This window comes from Dermacentor andersoni, chromosome 10 (assembly GCF_023375885.2).
Source record: "Dermacentor andersoni chromosome 10, qqDerAnde1_hic_scaffold, whole genome shotgun sequence".
Lineage (NCBI taxonomy): Eukaryota > Metazoa > Arthropoda > Arachnida > Ixodida > Ixodidae > Dermacentor > Dermacentor andersoni.
The window spans coordinates 50,066,833-50,088,839 of NC_092823.1; the positions used below are offsets into that span (position 1 = coordinate 50,066,833).

Here is a 22,007-nt window from a genome sequence, read left to right on the forward strand (position 1 = left end):
ATTTCCGGTGGCAACGCTGACAGTTGATAAAAAAATACAAAAAGTGTACCGCCACCTTAACAGCGTTGCGCCTCGTTGCCGACATTTGGCGCTTGATTTTTTTTTTGTCCTAGGCGCGAAGGCACAAAGACGAAATTGCGAACTTAACGAAGTAGGAAGTGCCGCTGCCATACGGACTGAATTTCAGGGCTTTTGATATAAGCCTCTATGAACTGCAATTGCGGCCGTGTTCTTTTTTGTTATATTTCTATACCAGATGCCTCGCGTGCTGCACGATGGATCAAATTCTCGTGCTGCTTTGACTGTGGTAGAGAATAGGCGTTGCAAGGGGACAAAATTCTGCAAGCATTTAATTTCTTTTGGCGGATTTATGTTTTTGTTTCTCAATGCAACTGGCACGTGCACTCATGACTCGGTATAGCAACAGATGATACATATCTAGAGAGGAGTGGACGATTATAGTGGGAAATGGGTCGTAGCAAACATTTGCACGCTGGGTCAGTAAAGTTGCTTTTTACGAAACGCCCCGTTCCGTCCAGCAAGTTACTCTGCCGTAGTTTCGCTCCACTTGTAGGTTTTGTATTTCTTGGTTATTGTCTGTTACCTAATTCATGGGCAATTCTTAACAGATGTCTGAGGCGTAGTGCTAAGGGCTGAATACACTAAGGTTAATGTCCGCGTTACCTCATCCACTGGTGCATCATCTTACTTACTATCGAGCAGATACCACCGGCTTAACGTCTTTCAGCATTCTAGTTATGTTAGCAACCTAGTTTGAGCTACAAAAGAGTTGCGACGCCTTTAAAAAGACATATAGATAGACCTGGAATCAAACAGCGTCACTAGAAGTAGATGATGTGTCTGAGACGGGGACCCTCAATACCCGGTGCATAATAGTGTTCTAGTTCCTCACCGCTTTCTGATACGCGATTGGGCTCTACGTCTCCCTCAGTCGCAGATGTCGGCAGGTATGAAGGGCTTTGAGCAGTAGACTGGCTTTATGCTTGCTGTCATTGACAGAGGCTACACATGTAAGGCATGAATGCGAGAGCTTAGAAACGCGAGCTAATTTGGCTGCCCTAAACGTTGTCGCTGTATATCTTAATAGAGACAATGCCTTCTTCGGATACTTCAAATTGTTTAGAGATCGCGGCTGAGTCTGAGCCTGAGCTACCGAGGGCACAACTCCCTGCTAAGTTACCTCAAAACGCACGGACTTCGACGGCTTCGGCAACTGTTGAACCGACGCTGGCTGATGATCTCCAGGTCATCAACATTCTGCGGTGACTCACGAATGCCATTCGCGTTATACTTACTAACATGAAATCTTCGTAGGCGCAAAGCGCGCTTCCTGGTGCTGGACACTTTCAGTCCAGTACTTGCAGCACTTGGTTCAAATTATGTCTCTCCAGAAGCCGTCGTTTCGTGACGAAGTCCGTAACGCGTGGATATTTCAGTGGAACACCAGAGGACTTAAGTCAGCCATGTCGGACTTTCAACAGTTTCCGTTCATGAATAAGTTCCCCATCATAGTCATCTGCGAGCCCCTATCAGATAACATCAGACTGTCCGGGTATGATGTTTCATGTCCGCCACCCACGGAGAATGCAGCAAGATCATCGTATGCATACGACATGATCTTACGTATGTCCATCATCCAGAGCCACCTGACCAAGAAAACCTGTACATATGTCTGACAGTGAAAAGCAAGCTCACTTTCACAGTAGTTGGAGCCTACATTTCGTCCTCAAGTCCGCTGGACTGCGAGCGGTTGCGGAAAATCACGATAAGGACTCCGCAGTCTTTGGTGATGACTGGAGATTTTAGTGCCTACCACCATCTCTGGGGATGTTCTAAGATAAACAGGAGAGACAAGAGATTAGTCTCATTTGCCTCCGACCAAGAACTGTGCTTTTTAAATGGTGGGAGTCCCACATTTCTGCGTGGAACTGTCTACTGTAGCTGCCTGGACCTCACCTTTGTTTCACGCTCCTTCACTAGAAAGGTCAGGTGGTTTCTGGATATTGAAACTCGGGGAAGCGACCACCTACCCACTTATCTTAGGGCTGAAGGGTTGACGGGCTCACGCAATTAGCAGGCGTCACGCAATGTATCGACTGGCCAATGCTCAAATCAATTGTCGAAGACGGCTGTCGTGATGACTTGTCCTCTAGCCTAGAGGACATCATAAAGGGTGCCCTAGAGGCTGCCACAAATTCGCTTCCGAGAACGTATACACGCACCGAATACAACATTGAGTTGAAGAAGCTTCGTGCAATTAGTCGTCGTGCAGAGCGAAGATACAGGTACACGAAGTCTGTACATGACTTGAGCTTGGCCAGAAGAACTCAAAAGAAGATTCAGCGTCGCATGGATAAATTTGCATCGCAAAGATGGATGTCATTCTGCGAGTCTTTGGATCCACGAAAATATATATGGACAACTGTTCGTGGTCGCCGTAGAAACCCTCAGCAGCGCTACCTTTTTAAGTCTTTGGCCCTTCACCAACAATGCAGCGAGATTGATGTCGCTGAACATTTCTGCAAGGATTGCTGGCGAAACTAGTTCCACTGGAACATCGACGCTCCACCACTCACCGATTTCACGTGACCCCCACACGGACAGTCCTATCTCCATGGACGATATCGAAGCTGCACTTGCGTTGTGCAAGCGTTCATCTTCACCAGGGCCCGACGGTATAACCTACCGTGCCCTGTGTAATCATGGCGAAGAGGCTCGGAAAGTGCTCCTGCTCTTGTTCAACAGCTCCTGTCAGATAGGTACGGAATGGAGGACCAGTCGCCTAATTCCGCTGCTCAAGCCGGTTGCTCAAGTCGCCGGTTGACATTGCATCATACTAACCAATTGCGCTTGCCAGCTGCATCGGAAAACTAATGGAAAGGATGGGTCTAGCATGGTTAGAATGGTACCTCGAACATTACCAGGTATATCTAGCTTCAGTGGACGGTTTCAGGCGTGGCCGTTCTTCCATAGACAACGTTATCAACTTGGTGACGTACGTCGAGCACCAGAAGTCCTGCAAAATATTATCTGCTGCCCAGTTTCTGGATGTTAAAGGAGCGTACGATAACGTAACGCACGAAGCGTTTTTCAACTCGTTACAGGCAGTTGGACTTGGCGGAAAGGTCTATTTCTGAGATCCTTATTCATACTTACCGAGGATGGCCTGACCTCCCAGTATTACAGTAACCGTGGGGTGTCTCAGGGTGGAATACTGAGGCCAACGCTCTTCAGTCTAAAACTCATTGGACTCGCCGACATCCTGCCATGCACCGTTAGGCTCTCCATCTATGCCGACGACATTTGCATTCGGACGTCGTGTATGACGCGACTGCAGCTTCGCGCGCGGCTTCATAAGGCAGCCACTTTAACAGTATCCTACCTTCGAGAACAAGCACTTCATATATCATGTGAAAAGTGTGCAGTGGTGACGTTTACCAGGAAATCATTGTCTCCATGCGTGATATCCGTCGACGGTTGGCTGATCTCGTACGGCATGAGCCACATATTTTTGGGGGTGGTCATTGACAGAAACCTCTCCTGGACCCATGATGTGAATTATGTGAGAAAACGCCTGACAGGAATTTGCCATACGTTTAAGTTCCTAGCAGGAAAGACCTGGGGAGTGCCAATACAATCTATGCTGCAACTGCACAGGGTTGTGCACAACTGCACAATAAATAAAAGTTTATTGGATTCCTGCGGTACAGCCTACCGGTCACGTTCAATGCCTCCAGAACTAACCTGAAAATAATGCAAGGCATCCAAGTTCAAGCCCTCAAGATATACCTTGGTCTACCGCGGAGTGCGTCAACGACTGAAGTTATTGTAGTCGCTCCAGATTCCATTCTTAGAACGCACATTACCATTGAAACAATGCGTGTGCACATAAGACACTTCGCGCGGACCCCTACCCACAACCTCGCAAGTCTCCCAGTAGATAGGCCCCACACGACATTCAGTGCGACTGTCTTCGCGCATCGTGTCTCTCTCAGGTCAGGTTACGCACCTGCGGCAAGACCTTCCATTCCTCCATGGTATGTTCGCCGTACTCAAGTAAAGCTTACAATCCCAGGACTTCAGAAAAAGTCGGACTTGCCGTTGGGGATGACGACGTGGACGACGTGCACTTAAAGAAACAAGCCTCGTAGTGCAACTTTGGAGCATCGCACGACTCACTGGTAAGGGACCAAATTGTCTTTGGTACCAACAACGCTAAGCTACGGGAGAAGATGCTTCGTTAGAAAGAGCTGACGTTATCGAAAGCGGAAGGTATGTGCAAAATTGCAGAATCAGTCGCGCAAAGAATGAGGTGTGGCGCAAAGCAGACGGCTGCGTCGATGCCATTTCGAGGCGCACAAACGAGAGCAAGGTCGGCGGGGAACAGTTGCAGTGCAGGCGTTGTAACCGCAAGCACAGACCGAAGCAGTGCTCAGCATTTGGAAATGCTGTGTGTGCCAAGGTGTCAATCACTTTGCTATATGCTGTAGGAAGTCGAGAGAAGTGAGTGAAGTCAACAAACTTCAAGAGAGCGACTTTGATGTCCTAGATGTCTGCAGTAAAGGTGGAAAAACCAATGAGTGGTCTGTAGAAGCTCAAGTTAATGGTCAGGGAATTGCCTTCAAGATAGACACGGGATCACAAACCAGCCTTTTGCCGTTTTCAGTCTATCGCAAACTACCAACGAATGAACTACAGCTGACAAGCACAGAGCTGCGGGCGTATAACGCTGGTGTCATAACGTGTTTTGGGACAGTGTCGAAAATTGTGCGTGTTGGAAATGCACACACTCCGGTGAAATTCTTCATTGTAAAGAGTGGTCACCAGCCCATACTGGGACTAGAAGCCAGTGAGTGCTTGTGACTGGTTCACCGTACTGTGGATGCTGTGAACGCAGTTTCTGTATATGGTCCTCTGAAGGATTCGAGACATATCTTCGAGGGACTTGGCTGCCTGCAGCAGCCTTATCACATGGTCCTGAAACCTGAATGAGTACCGATTGTCCAGCCAGCTCGTCTTGTTCCTTTGGCCCTGGAGGAGCCTCTCAAAAATGAACTCAAAAGAGTGGTGCGGGCTGAAATCATCGTGAAACAACAGGAGCCTACTGACTGGGTAAGCTGCATGGTACTTGAGAAGAAAAAAACATAGCAGTGTACGAGTGTGTTTGGATCCTAGGAATACCAATCAGCAGGTAAAAAGGCAGCATTTTCCCCTCGCTAAGCGTGTAAACTTAGAAGCGAAGTTAGCGGGCGCCACGTACTTCAGCTGCTTGGATGCTAACTCTAGCTACCACCTGATAGCTTTAGATGAGCAAACGTCGAAGATATGCACTTTCTCGTCGCCTTTTGGGAGATACCAATTTTTACGTCTACCGTTTGGAATATCGTCTGCGCCAGAAGGGTTTGAACAAACAATGACTCAAGTTCTAGATGGGCAACCGGGCGTACTAGTATACATGGATGACATTTTGGTGTGCAGTTCAACGTGGCGAGAGCACGACGAGCGCCTAGTAGCTGTCCTGAAAGCAGCCAAGAAAGCTGGCTTAACTTTTAATGCGCACAAGTGCAAGATCGGCGTCACAGAAATCAAGTATCTTGGTGACCTAATAACCTGAAATAGTATATTACCCAACCCACAACTCGTTAAAAGCATGACTGAAATGCCGGAACCAACAAGCAAGCCCGATGTTCAACGCTTGCTGGGAGTGCTAAACTACTTCGGAAAATTTGTGCTGCGTCTGTCTGAACAAACAGCGTTGTTGAGAGATTTTATCAAGTCTCGCTCAGGTTTTCAGTGGACTGAAAACCACGCTAGGGAGTGGAAGAGCGTAACACAAGATTTGGCCGCAGCTCCCGTGCTTGCTATCTGTTATGCTCAAAAGGAAACCAAGATTTGGTGCGACGCTTCACGGGACGGTGTAGGAGCAGCTCTGCTGCAACGTCACAGCAATGAATGGCGATCCGTAGCATACGCATCACACGTTCTCACACAGGCAGAGCAGATATACGCTCAGGTAGAAAAGGAGGCCCTTGGCATTTGCTTCTGATGCGAAAAATTCCATCAATTCGTCTACGGGCGAAAGCTACTCATAGAAACTGACCACAAGCCACTCGTGTCGAAAGCAGAAAAAGCAATTGATGACATGCCGCACTGACTGCAAAGGTTTTTTCTTCGTCTGTTTAAGTATGACATTGTTTTACGCTACATTCCCCGAAAGAACCTAGTTCTGGCTGATATGTTATCACGATCCACGGCTGATTTCTGCAGCAGACAAGATACAAACATGGACGACGTGGAAATTCAGGCAGTGCAGTCCCTTGGTTACGTGGTGACGCCAACGACAGAGCCCGAATTGCGGACAGAAATTGCGCGCTACAGCTAGCTGCAGGTAGTCGTGGAACGTTTGTCAAGGAGTCAACCCGTTGAGGGTAAACTCAAGTCGTTTGCGCAATTACTATCTGTTGTGAATGGGATACTTTTTAAAGGATGCAAAGTAATCGTACCCCAAAGCATGCGAAAGAAGATTTTGTCCAGAATTCATGCCGGACATCTTGGTGTTCAAAAGTGCAAAGAGAGGGCCCGTCGCCTTGTTTTCTGGCCAGGTCTTAACAGTGAAATTGTAGCGCTACATGCAAGCTGTTCAACCTGTAAGAAATATGCTTATGCGCAAGCAAAATAACCTTTGCTGATGTGGCCAGTTGCCAGATGCCCGTGCTACAGGGCTGGAGTGGACATACTTTTCTTTGCTGGAGGCTCCTACCTTGTCGCTTTGATGCCTTCTCGAACTTTCCAGAGGTCCAACAACTCGAGGACACTACCTCAACGACTGCGATAGCTGCAGTAAACGCTATCTTCGCAAGATATGGCGTCCCGTTAGAAGTTTGCACGGACAATGGACCTCAGTTTTCGAGTTATGACTTCGCCATGTTTGCACGAAACTATGATTTTTCACATGTACCTTCTAGTCCTCATTACCCGTACTAAAATGGGTTGGCAGAAAAAGATGTACAGATTGTCAAACGCATATTGAAAAAAAAACCCAGGAGTCCGGGGACGACTTCTGGCAAGGACTACTGGCTTATCGCTCAGCTCCGAGAAGATCGTCCCGGAACACTAGACCTCCGCAGTGCCTTCACTATGACGAGGCATTTGCTTAACTTGCTTAACTGATCTGTCAAGAGTCTGTTTTGTTTGTTCACACGAAAGAATGTATCAGGTGCGTGCATGACCATGCGCCTGTTCTTGACATGCGCGCTGCGGTCGGCCCGTTATCACTTGGTCAGCTATAACAGCAACACTTCCCAATAAACCGGCGTTCGTCTTGTTCTGGCTATCTTGCTGTTGTCACGTCCTTCACGGCTCGGATACAATCAGCACTCAAGCAACTAACTTTGCTTCTCTTGTACGAGAAATACACATGACTATACTATGAATCAGCCACATCAACCAGCTCCGGTGGCGCTGTAGTTATACCATCAATGAGAATAACCCTCTGGTTCAAGACTTCCCACCTGACTACCTCTACAGCTGCAGAGTTCGCGGCTCTCTACGACGCGCTTCATGTGCTAAATGCGGAGAGTCCTACAAAATGGGCAGTCTTCTGCGATTCAAGGCCAGCCTTGCAATGTGTGCAATCGTTTCTCCGACATGGAACTCTCGACCAGCTCAAGTGCGAAATCGTGGAACTTGTCAGTCATTAAGAGAAAACGGCCATGATATCTATTTTCAATGGATACAGGTCATTGCGGTATCACAGGAAATGATGACGCAGATAAGGCAACTTGTACGTCAAGCCAAGAAGATCACTGCGTCCCCATTCCTCTCTCAAGGAGCGACGCCGCGAGACAACTTCCCATTCTAGCACGCACGATCTCCTTAGCAGAATGGAATACCGCATATACAAGGCGCACAAACCTCCACAGGCTAAAGCCATCGCTGCAACTGAGACCTTCGTCCGGTCTGCACCGACGCGAAGCGTCTCTTCTGTGCCGGTTGTGACTTGGAGTTGCCTTCAGGAATGCCTGCTCAGCACTGATTGGAATGGCTGACAGTCCTGCATGTGATCTTTGCGTATGCGAGGAGAATATTGATCACTTATTGTGTCATTGTCCTCAATTTCAAGCACAAGGACAATCTTTGTCCAACACATTGAGGAAATTAGATGATCGTCCTCTGAGTGAACAGACAGTATTAGAGCGCCGTCCCCACCGATCATCGGCACAGAAGGCAGTTAAGGCACTTTTGTGCTTTCTCATAACGTCTGGTTTGCGCTAGCGGCTTTAACTCAAGTACTCTCCGTACACGTCTCTACACCTTCTCTCTCCCTTCTCTCTTTTCCCTTCCACCCTTTCCCCAGTGTAGCGTAGCCAACCTGACTCTTCACTGGTTAACATCACTGCCTTCCTATATTCATCTCTCTCTATCTCCTCAGTCTTTAGAAAGTGACCTGAGCAAGCTAAGCTCCAGGCCTTGCTGCGATAGTTGTGTCATAGTGGAGGCTTAAATGTGCTTCTTAGACGAGAACCCGTCCGAAGCGATGACAGACGGCACGCTATCACTTGTGTCAAGCTCGTCGGTTCGTACGGCGTCCCGCAGGGATATAGAGTAAGGCTTGCCACGTAGACATGAAGATGTCCGATACCTGCTTCTCCAACAGCAGTCCACTGGACTCCGACAAGACTACACGGTAACGCAGGGCAAGCGACAGAAGAGAAAATACCAGAAGACAACCAGACACGCGAGTGAGCGGGGCCCCAATGGACCACCTATTCCCACTTACAGCGTTGCATTTGTGCCTCTCGATATCTCTTAGAATTTAAATTCTGTACAGAGACAGATTCTTAACACCTACCTTGGTAATGCGGCTCCGAAAGGAATTAATGAAGTACGTTTCAACACCAAGAAAAACGTAGTCACATTTGAAGTAACGACACACGCCGCTCTAGAAAAATGGAAAACCGTGCGCATGCTAGGATACATAGAAGTCCTGTCGTCCATCGTGCACGGTGGCCGAAGTAGGGCAGGTGTTAATTAGATGGCGTGATTGATATGAGTGACGAGCAGCTACAAAAGTTTTTGTCCTCAACAGTGCAAGTAATCGATTCTCGCCGCTTCTGTAGTTCGACGAGCGTCAAGCATCTTTTCGAGGGAGACACGCTACCTGATTAGGTCAAGGTGGGATACATGAGACATCGGGTGCGTCCTTATTTTCTCCAACCGCTGCAATGTCACAAGTGCCTAGAGCTAGGCCATGACAGCGCTGTGTGCACACACCAGTCGACATGCCTCCGCTGTGCCGGCAGCGATGACGTTTCTTTGTGCAGAATAAGAGAAATAAAGTGCTCTAATTGCGATGGACTCAATGAGGCCAATTCCAAGGATTGTCGTAAAAAGAAAAAAAAGGTGACCAAAATTTTGAACCAAATATGTTCCACAAGGAGGCGGCAGCGTTAGTGCAACACCGGAGAAGCGTCGTCAGCGTGGACAAGCTCTAGGTCCAAATGATAGCTCCGGGGCTCCAGTAATGCAGGCACAGCAGAAAGTCTCCAAAACATTGCTTCAAGCCAGCCACGCAAGCGTGTAATCGGATGTATGGCCACGCTTGCCGCCGTGCACACGGGCCTTAGACAGTCAGCGCTAGATAGGACAGTGCACTCGGATATCACCATCGGACTCGGTCATCAAAGAAATGCTGTGACAAATAATCGATGCCCTCTAGCTGCTACTGCCTGGTTTAAATATGCCTGTGGCGCCAACAGCGGGAAATATGAAAGCTATAGACAGCCTTCTAGCTACAGTGCAGTAACTTCTACCCTTTCCCGCGTGGATGAGTGTGCTGCACTGTGAAGTGTACACGTGCGGGGTCGCACAGAAACAGTATGCTGTGCAGCCCTCATCATACCCACCATACCACCACCCTCCTTCTTCATCACATCCTATCTCTGGTATTTCCCCAAACCCCATCACCCGCGTGGAGTAGCAGGCTGGAGGCACTTCACTCAGGCCAACCTCTGCACCTTTCTGCTATTAAATGTTATATATATATATATATATATATATATATATATTTAATCTGTCTTTATCCATCTTTAGTAACGTGCAGTTCTAAGATCGTAAGGATCCAAATTGCGGTCTTCCTGCTTGACAAGCAGAAATAGTTAAATTGGGACTGCTAATCTGCGTATACCTAATTTCGAATTGAATTGTTTCTTTCGGTGCAAGTTTTTCCTTGTTGTGTGTGTAAAATGGGTGCTATCACTGTAAGCAAGACTAGTGAAATGTAAGCGAGCGATCTTAATCAGCTGCCACACACAATCGATTTGAGCAAGTGTGATTCATTTCCTCGCCTATGTTTATTTCATTGCACCTGTGCTTGGATAATCATGACGACGGGGCGTTTGAGCACCCGTATCCACAGGGACACCGCAAGACATGGTGCTTGATCACGGCCAAAGTTTATTTCGCTACTTGCTTTGTATCGCAATAATATTCGTTAGTTATACATGACACCGCACCTGCAAAGAAACAAAATAAATTTGGCGACTTTCCCCACTGCTATCTTATGTACAAATTTGCTGTCGTGAGTCAGTTTGTCCATTATAATGCACATTCTTTTCGATCGTTTCTAGGCAATTAACTCTCAAATCATTACGTAATGTGACGATTTCGGATATATGATCAGATGTACGTAATACACTGTGTGAGGGGTTCGACAGTATCTTTGCTGTAAGCCTTCGGAAAAAGTAAACCCAATTTGATCTAGATGTTCTGTCGTTATAGGCAGCGAAAAGCATTGCGAACTGCGTTTCGAATGTCGCTAGTCACCATAAATATCCCGAATGTAGCATTACCGCATATATGCCAACCTACTACACAATGTCACGGCTTTATTTCTGTGTGTTGGCAAACAAAATAATCTTTTATGGCAAGGAACATGCGGAGACTTATTTTTTCACGTAAAATATATATGCTAAGTTTATCATCTGACCTTGGTAACAAAGAAATACGTTTTTGTTGTTTACAGTGTCTCATTCGTAAGCAAAAACAACTTGAAAAGCTGTTACGTCCCTGAACTATCTTCGGGTCTAAAGAGTTTACCAGGAGAGATAGGCCCAATAGGTTTTCCTATTAGGCTGACTGATCGACACATTAGCGACTGACCGACACGTTAGCACCCATGTATACAATTATATACATAATCAAGCATTCCTTTGCTCATTTTTATTAGGGTTCTTTGGTAAACTTCTAATTTGCGATATGTCTATGTGTCTATTTATATCCTCGCCTAACCTCTTTTGCACCAACTTGAGCCGTTGGGTAGATTATGGTGAAATGCATCGAGGATCGGTGTGCTGTGCAAAGTGAACCGGGGTCAAACACAATTGTTTGACCAATTTGCGGGTCTATGTGTCTGCCGAACACTAGGCATGCGCTGTATTTTGATGAACTTATTTGAGCTAAATCTTCACAATAGGGCATGTGCCCCTTACCTATAGGCATTATATATGCATATCATCCACAGCTGCTAAGGATAACGTGGTTTGCTAATAGCAGCAAAGTCGCCAGTCATCTATAAAGAATGGATATACAGCTAATTTTTCCTTTGGCAATCCATAGTTTAGCTGGCGTTAGACACCCACAACGAGAGAGATAAAACGTTATTATTGTGGATTGGGGGAGGCTAACTCCCAATCCCCCCTTCCTCAGATGGCGGCCAGTCCTTGTTTTCTGCCCGTGGTGGAATTGGCGAGTCGTTCGTATTGGCTAATACGCTGCGCTTCAATAAGCTCGTCTATGGTGTTGTGAATGCCGAGGGCGTCCAGTTTCTCGTTAGAGGTGGAGATAGGAAGATGTAGGACTTGTTTATAGGCTCTCTTAATCATGGTATTGAGTTTTAGCTTGTCAGTTGCATTGAGGCTAAGGTATGGGGCGAAATCGGTTATGCTGATCAGGGCGTAGGTTGTTACCAGGCGTATAAGGTTTTCCTTCATGCCGTGATGTCGATTTGCGATGCGTGCAATGAGGCGAGTGGTTTGGTGTACATAAGTATCTCATTGCGTGAGTATCTCCGTGTTTCTGCCGTTTTGTTGGATGCGTAAGCCAACGATACGGATGCTAGGTACAGTAGGTATGGGTTGCTTATGTACGTGGAGTTCTATCTCGGGGGGGGGGGGGGGGGTGAGGGTCTGGATGTCGACCTCCCCATTTAGGCTTGTACAGAAGGAGCTCCGATTTCTGTGGGGAACACTCAAGGCCGCTCGGTTCTACGTATGCAATGACCTCGTTGATGGCTTGCTGCAGCGTGTCTTGGATGTCCCCGTCGCGTCCTCCGGTGACTCACAGGGGAATATCGTCTGCGTAGAGGCTATGCTTGAGGTTGGGGATGCTAGCTAATGCAGGTGGTAGTCCAAGCAAGGCCACGTTAAACAGAAAAGGGGACCGAACCGATCCTCGCGGCGTGCCTTTGCTGCCGAAGTGAATAATTGGCGACTGCAACCCTCCGATGGTAATGGTGGCCGTGCGACCTGTAAGGAAATTCTTCACGTAGTTATGTGTTCGCTGTCCAACCTGGAGTTGTGCCAGTTGGTTCCGTATGACCTCATCCATGAAGTTATAGAAGGTCTTGGTTAGGTCTAGCCCCAAGATGGCTCTGGTGTCCAGCCAGGAGCTTTTATTGCCATCGGTAATTTGGTGCTTGAGCTGAATCATAGCTTGAGCAGAAAGTTTCGGGTGGAAGCCAACCATGGTATTGTGGAAGAGGTCGCTGTTCTTCATATCTCTGTGTAAGCATGTGAAGACGACGTGTTCGAGGACTTAGAACGAGTAACTCATAGCGTATTGATGTTCGAGTGGATTAAAAGCTGATGATCCTGAACCAAGGTAAGTACTATTGTAACTTATATGAATAGTTATTGAATATAACAACACTGCAACGAGAATGCGTAGTAAAATAAACTAAAGCTACTTGCAAAAAATAGTCGGAAGGTGATACAACCTCCTGGCGAAGTTGATGAATGATACTGTCACATGGTGGTGACATTGAAGAATGCAGTAGCAATACTGCCAAGGACAAAACTAACTTTTATTGGCCGAACCTGTGCCCACAAAAAGAGGCTACGTTTATAGCACAACTATAGCGGCGAACACAGTCAGCGATCGTCGAAAATCTGATCAGCGGGTCAAGCGCGTCGGGTTTTATACATCAGTCGTCAAATGTTCCATGGTAATCGCTGGGACCCGCGTGCCTTCCACAAAGTTCTGTATTATTCGCGTCGCGCGCACATACGATCAGGTTACACAAAGTTCGGTCACAGACAGCGGATGGAAGCATCGATGACATTCCAGAAACTTCCGATACATGCAGGCGCGTCCTGCGCTGTGCCATAACATTCGTTAGGCGGTGAGACGTGTCGCCCGATATAGACCAACAAGTACACGTGTCAATACGCAATCTTCGTGAGCAAGCTAGGGTCGAGATAGGGTTGGAGTTACTGCGCGCGGCACATTACCGCGTCACCCTTTGCGTGAGGACAGTAGTAGCAGCGTCGTTCACACGGTTTTTGACTGCAGTATCTTCGGGATAAATAATTGAAAATCATTGATTTTGTTGCAGTCACTAGTTTGGGCGAACATTTTACCGTGATATCAACGCTCAGCATTGGACTTGGACTCATCAGACGTCGTTGAAGACATGCGCAGGGGCAGAATCTCGGCGCTACACAGCGCATGACTCCTGCTGGAGCAACTGCGCCAGGTCAGTTACGAAACGTCTTACAAACTTGGCATAATGAAGTGTGGAACCAGTGGTAATGCACATGTTGCGGATCGCTGGTGCAGTATCCGAAGCCACAGTGATATCAGCAGCGTTCAAAAAATGCGTCACGCGTCTCCACATGCTTGCTGGCGCGCGGGAAATTCTTGAGGACGCTCTATTCTGCGGCATGAGGCAGGCCTGTGTGGCCTAACCTGACATTACGCGTTGATTTATACGCCTCCGTTTTGTAGATTGGCCATACGGGTATACGAAACTGGGTGATGCGAGTTGGCACATCGCCACGGATGAGAGTGATGGAGAACTGATGACCTAGATAGGAATCGAGCGGCGCTGCGTCTGATGCCATCTGCACAGCTGGCGCGGTGCCAACTCGCGCAGGCAGCGCGGCGCGAAGCAGATGGCTTCGGCGCACACACACACACACACACACACACACACACACACACACACACACACACACACACACACACACACACACACACACACACACACACACACACACACACACACACACACACACACACACACACACACACACACACACACACACACACACACACACACACACACACACACACACACACACACACACACACACACACACACACACACACACACACACACACACACACACACACACACACACACACACACACACACACACACACACACACACACACACACACACACACACACACACACACACACACACACACACACACACACACACACACACACACACACACACACACACACACACACACACACACACACACACACACACACACACACACACACACACACACACACACACACACACACACACACACACACACACACACACACACACACACACACACACACACACACACACACACACACACACACACACACACACACACACACACACACACACACACACACACACACACACACACACACACACACACACACACACACACACACACACACACACACACACACACACACACACACACACACACACACACACACACACACACACACACACACACACACACACACACACACACACACACACACACACACGCACACACGCACGCACGCACGCACGCACGCACGCACGCACGCACGCACGCACGCACGCACGCACGCACAGAGAGACAGAACGTATACATTGACACTGAATAATTCCAAAGCAATGAATCAACATATTCTTGTCAGTGACATTTCTCGTAAGAAGTATTCAATAGGAATATCGCTTAATATGTCTTATGTAAGCTCAATAAATTTCGAGACAAGAAAAAAACTATTGATTCAATTCGCTCTGAACCATTGTCCAAAATCAAGTAATGTTTCTAACGCGGGTAAAAGCTCCAGAAAAGGTGGCCAACCTGAATAAAAACTGTCTTTTCCGCGGTCTGATTCCAGTCTGAATAAAGTGTGACTTTTGGTTCATTCCCGTCCAGTGCAAACATGAAAGTAATTGTTTTCTCTTAGTTTCTGTACGATACCCATGTTGACGACAAGAGTGTTGCATAGCTTTCCAAAATGACAGCCATGAAATTTTGTCATCCAGTCATAGAAATGACAGACGGACAGATAGGCAGACAGAGTGACAGACTCATTGTGCTTGAAGTAGGCAAAGAATGCGAATCGCAAACATTTACGCTCGAAGCTCGTGCCCCATTTCAACTTTGTCACTACAGCGTTGACATTACAGCTGCGCTCAATTCACTCGTACCTTTTTTGACGGTTTTGTCTATTGCTGTTTACGTTGGAAAATGGCGGTGAGCGTGCAGTCCAGCTGTGCAAAAACATAGGGAGAGACAGTCGGAGTGCATTTCCTGTGGAAAGACCGACACCCGACGAAAACAGAGCTTAGCAACTGACGTCGTGAAAGCGTAGCCCCTAATTAGCTACAGCTGCCACCTAATTTTTTTGTCCTACAGATGAAACTACAGAAACAAAATGTGAAACATGGCAACGTATGAAGGAAGGTTGGTACATACAGTGTATTTCTAGCGCGTCAGTCCAAAGCCCCATTGAATTGTAGCAGCTGCGATGTCGTTTTGTGGTAATACATTGCAGTGAGGTTCCTCGCAAGTTGCACTGCGGATGAAATCCTCTCCTTGCTTTTCTGGTGACCGAAATAGCCTTCACAAGCGGGATACTTCTCCGGGCATGTTTTACACTTTTAAGCGGCTAAATAGGGCGCAGAACTTTTGCACACGGACGCGGTGAAATATGCCACATGTTTAGAGAGCAGCAGACGATGATGGTTTGAAATGAACCCTGGTAATCTTTCTGGGTCTGACAAGTGAACTGAAAAAACATACGAAGAGCGCCATTCCATCCAAGTTCACATGTCCCTGAATGACTACTCTGCTGTAACTTGGTTCCTATGGCCAGTTCGCATTGTAATAACGATACACATTGAGCTTTAGGAGAATTACGGCTGCTTTAAAAGCGCAGACCATATAACCTAAATTGAACGACTTGCACCGATAGACATGACAGATTCAGCGGGGACCCTGGATGCTGTGGACATCGCGGTGTTCTGCATCCTCACAGCTGTCGGATACGTCGTCGGCCTCTACTTTTCCTTCAATGGTCGACGGAGTCAGGTATGTACAGTTCAGAGCAGTACATTAGCTATATGCTTGGTGGAAGCAGTTATAACCTAAAACACAAAGCTTAGGGCTTGTAAACAGGAGTAAAATTGTGTAAGTACAGTAGTTGCATGAAGCGTCGTGACTATGTGTGGTATTTTCTCCATAAGAGCGTCAACTACTCACTCGTCACACCTCATGAAAACAAGCTTTTGCGTGCCTTTGGGTGCACAAGGCAACATGTCTCGACAATCTCAATATAGCACATCGAAAAAATTGTTTGACAATAAGAAAAATATATTAAAATATTCCCCAAATTTATCAAAATTTACGATAACGTTGTTTATCAACACTACACGCTCATAAATTGAAGTATTCAAAACTAAAAGACATTTGGATGTATTCTTACAAACTGTTGTTAGCAATGGACTTGGCTGCATAGTGAAAAGAAAAATAACACGTCTGAATTGTTATCGAGCCAGAAAACTCCGCAGCGGGCTTTGCTGATGAAAAATCAAACTCCTTCACTGTGAAAACTTTTGGCTACTGCTTTCGCGATGCCGCCGCCACCTATGTGCTTCCAGGAGAATTTTCTCAAAGCTTTGGAACACGCAGTTCTGAAGTTCAGATGATTCCAAGTCCTGCTACTCGACAGAAAAAAAAGTCAAAGTGGAGCCAAACTCTATGTATAGCTACTTTTAAGACTCAAATAATTGCTATGGAGCATTGTTTTTCTGCATGTGAAAACGAACAAGGTTTCTACAGACACGAATAACTAAATTCTAGCAAGCGCTTGTAACCAGCTGCCAAACACAAGCTCTTTGATTAAGTAAGATTCCATTTTCTCACCCTAATAATAGTTTATTATCTCTGTGCCCACATATTCATCTAGGCTACATTTGAGCGCAACTTTACTGCATCTACATAGAAACTAGACACGGTAATTGGTCATTCCCATAATTTGAGCCAGTATTCTTTCAATCATCTAATAGTATTCGTTGTTTATACGTTGATTCACGCTTCCAAAGAAATAAAAAAGTAAAGTAGAGGCCCTATAGCGTCAAACTATTCCAATCTGTTTTTATTCCACTCTCCTGGCGTCAAATATAAATAACCACCAACACAAACATCCGGCGGGATCTCGCATCGTTGTTTCAGAAGCCCAATCAAACGTGCTTCTCCTTTATAGGATGTCACTTTCTTTTACTTTCAAAGCGAATAGCATTGCCTTCGTTCAGCAGGTTTTCTTACCTATTTGAATGAGAAGAGGTGAGGAGAGGCTCAAGTGGAGAGAGCTTTGATGGGGCCGAGCCAGCACAGTGAATGTAGATAACCAATGACGAGGGTTGTGCTGGCGTCAGTGATGGTCCGCTTCTTCTTAGCTTGCGGTGGCAGGTCGAAAACCGCGGGGCATGCAACGGACTGTTTAAAATGCCGCTAAAACAGATCCTCAGTAGAGTTGGCAGAGCAATGCCGTACACATGCCAAAAGATCTCGGTAACGTTATACTGCCATGCAAAATGTTTTATTATATACAAATAAATCTATGCTCCCCAGAAGCTCACAGCAGCCCGTGCGAAAGCGATGGGTGGGCAGCCGTCTTCTATTCCTCGCGGAACGCGGCAGTCTCCGCCTGTTCTGTAAACCATTCAGCTTTGTTCGGCACATTAATGCGTCTTTAACGCATGCCCCTAACTTAAATGAGGTGAGTTTTCGCGGTTTTGTGACATCGCGTAACAGATAGGCTAAGTGAGCGCATCCCGAAAACGTGACTAATAGCAGAGGGCAAATGGCGAAATATCGTCGAATCAGAGATAATTACTCTTCTTTCGTTTACTCTAATCATGCATTATGAGTGGGTACACCTGATATCAGACGGGACGTTCTCGCAGTTTTCTGACGCTGCTTGACAGACAGGCAAAGTGGGTGCAGCTTGGAAAAGTCACCAATAGCAGTTCGTCAAACGACAGCTTTCTCGCTAATGGCGATAAATCCGTGTAATCGGAAATATTTAGCTTTTGTTCGGTCTAATCATTCATAATCAGTGTGCATACATCATACAAATACAAATATTTAGGCGCCATTTTTACACCCACCTTGTATAGGTCCAAACATATACATTACATTTGTAGTATGGCATTAAAAATCTTGGTTACATCCGCCTGACTTAATGTGCTGCTCCGAGGGACAGTAAATTATTAGCATACAAAACACTGATTCGCCCAATTTTAGAATTTGCTTCTTCCGTATAGAACGATATAAAAAAATGAGAAATTAATTATATTGAGTCGGTCCAGAGGAATGCAATTTGTTTTGTTTACCGTCGCTTCGACTTAGACTTTTCACCGTCAACTGCTCTTGCTAAATTAAACCTCCAGTTTCTTTCTAGACGGCGGCACATAGAATCTCTGAGGATTTTCTATTCTTATAAGAACTCTCTTTGTCACCTAGCAGATCCCTCCCTTTAACCGCCTGCTTGCCCGACTTCTACTAGAGCTTATCATGCCTCTAATATTAGACAACTCCACCTACGCTCGAACACTTTCAAATGCAGTTTTTTCCCACGCATGATTGAACAGTGGAACTTGTTACCTGCCGAAGTTCGTTTATTGCCAATTTCTCAATTTTTAAACGCTATTGCTGATGTAAAGTTGCTTTAGATTTTTCTATTTCTATCTTCCTGTTTCTGCATATCGTAATTAGTTTTACTCGCATGTACACCCGCTCCTGTCATAGACCTAACAGGCTGCCAATACGTTAAAATAAATAAATAAATAAATAAATAAATAAATAAGTAAATAAATAAATAAATAAATATCAGATAGGCGATTTTCGTGGTTTGCAGAAGGTCGCGTGACTGACAGGCGCCGTGGGTGGTGGCTCGCAAATTTTTTGACCAAACCTAGAAGGCTGATTGCAGAATTGAAATAGAAAAGTTTGCAATCGCTTTATGTTATAGTACCCCTCGTGTTCTTTCGGACTTACGCGAGCACGAGCGATTATGGTGGGAGGTTCGTTGAGCCATGCAATGATAGCCTACTAGTCTGATCCGCTGATGAGGGGTGCTATAACGTAAAGCTGTTCCAAACTTTTCTATTGCAATTCTGCAATCAGCTCTACACGATTGGTGAAAAAGATTTCGGGCAACCTCCACTTCGACTCTTTTCACGCGACGTCACGAAAACCGCGATGATGATGATGATGTGATGTGTGCACACTGATTATGCACGATTACACCAAACGAAAGAACAATAATTAGTTATGATTCGACAACTTTCTCGCCATTTGCCCTGTGCTATTAGTCAAAAGGTATCGGGCTGCGCCCACTCAGCCTGTCTGTTACGCCATGTCACAAAACCGCGAAAACTCACCTCCTTAAGGTTTGAGGCGCGTGTTAAAGACGCATTAATATGCCGAACAAAGGTCAATCTTTTTCTGTATGGCCAAAAAATGTCGCGCGCTGGAAGGAATAGAAGATGGCTGCCCGCTCTGAAACTGGCTACTCAGAGTTTCCGGGGATCATGGATTTATTAGCTTATAATAGAAATATTAGCGTGACAGTTTAATGGTATCGAGCCCTTTAGACACGTGTAAGACATCGCCCTGTAAGGTCGTCTTTGCCAAGGATCCGTTATGGCGGCATTTGTTATCCTTCCACTGCTCGTCGCCGCAATTTTCGACAAGCCATGGCAAGCTAAGTAATGGGAAACGGACCAATCGAAGACGCCGGCAACACCCTCCTCCGGTTATCTACTTTCACTGTGCTGGTTTGGCCCCATAGAAACCTCTCCACTGCAGCGTGCTCTTCGCCTTTTGTCCGCCAATTCGATAAGAAAATGTGCTCAATGTAGGGAATTCCATTCGCTTTGAAAGCAAAAAAGCGACCTCCAATAAACGAGGAGCGCGTTTGATTAGGCTCTTAAAACAACACTGCGGGTTACCGACGGACACTTGCGTTAGTCGTTACGTAAATTTGATGTCTGGAGATTGGAATAGTTTTACGTGTTAGGCCTCCAGAGCTTCGACAATCACCGACTTGTCTCACCACTATCATTGCGCTTGAGTGTTACTTGTTTTACTGGGCACAAGTTCGCCCAGTAAAGCGATAAAAATTTTAACTCACTCTTTTGATACCGCGTATTCTTGCCTGTCACTGTAGCGTAGCAATATTCTACCAGTGTAAACGGGGATTATGGTGAACCTGCCTGAATAAAAATATCGCATAAAAGAACAGTTCTTGAACATTATAATACCGCAGCTGGAAAAATTAGCAACATGTACCGTAGCTGGAATAAAACGAAAAATTGACTCACCATCGCGATCTACAAAACTTGATGTCCAGCGAAGCTGTTAGAAAGCCACTCAAATGTCGTCGATCGGGATATGAAATCTTTTATTGTTCTGCCCTGTTTTAGCGCGACACCGTTGTTGAGCGTTATTATTTTGCACTCTTCGACGCTCACCGTATTCACACTGCTCTTCGGGAGTCTTAACTTTGCGCGGACTACCCATCGCGGACTTGCAATGAACTGAATGAGTTGCTAGGCAGGTATCCCTTTTACATATGAAGTTTTGTGGCGTTATTCACTGATTCGTATGCTGCTGTTGCCCTTTTCTTACCGGAGCAGCATATGCAACCGTATTATTTACCGGGAAACACATGCAGGGAAAAGGAACGCACCTCGCACTCTCCCCAGGCGCCTTATAATCCATGATGTTTTGACGCTTGTTCTGTGCTTTTTTTCGTGGAAATGAACTCTGCGCTGTGCGTTGTATGCATGCTTCGAAAGGAGATATGCACTTTTTGGGGTTTAATTTTTTTTTTTGCTGACGGACACCAAAATACCGACCAACTAGGGGCTACCAGCTTCGCCGTAAAAAATTGAGGAACCATTCTACGGCAGGAAGGTGGATTACCAGCGAAGCTGTAACACGTTACACGGGGTTAGACAAGGGCCCATGAATTTTTTTTCATCAATTAGTAATAGTAGTGACCGTTTCTTTGTGCTTACTGTGATGTACACTGATTGGTTCGGTTACAACCTTAGAGAAAATCTTGTCCAAAGTTAAATCTGTGCACAACCGCGGTTGAGTAGTTGAGTGACTTGGATTGATGTGGCACTTCAAACTAAACTCTTCTAGCATAAATTGATAGAACGATTTCGTGTGTGGTTTCTAAATGTCCACATTGAAGACTCCAACGAAGATCACAGGGTTAGTGTAATCACGGCTGACCCATGCAAAGTGCGTGGTCACCAAATTATCGATATCACACTTGGGTGTGCCTGGAGATATATGCAGAGTGCATTTCACAGTACCAGTACCTCCTGCTCGTGAGTCAATATACGGTTCACAAGTGATTCCAGTATACACATGTACCGGAAATAATGCATATTGATCGGTTTACTTAATTTAATATCTATTAATGTTACTATCATTAATAGTTGAGCGATTGCAGAATGATTCACCTTCGCAGCGTGTCGGCCCGGTATTTCACAATATCCGGGATCGGACCACACTCGTCTTTTAATTGTTGACGCACAAACCCAAAAAGTACCTGGAAATCTTCATTGATTGATATCATTAAGCATTATTAGGGCCGGAATGCTTGAAACGTGCTT

At 46.1% G+C, this 22,007-nt stretch overlaps 1 protein-coding gene across 1 annotated transcript in view; it reads left to right on the top strand.

Moving 5' to 3' along the window:
* The first annotated feature begins 16,287 nt into the window (after nucleotides 1-16,287).
* Nucleotides 16,288-22,007, top strand: part of LOC126543738 (putative sodium-dependent multivitamin transporter) — a 40,985-nt gene continuing 35,265 nt past the window's right edge. The window contains exon 1 of the mRNA XM_050190843.3: nucleotides 16,288-16,401. Within this exon, the coding sequence (XP_050046800.3) occupies nucleotides 16,288-16,401 (114 nt within the window). The remainder of the gene's footprint in view (nucleotides 16,402-22,007) is intronic.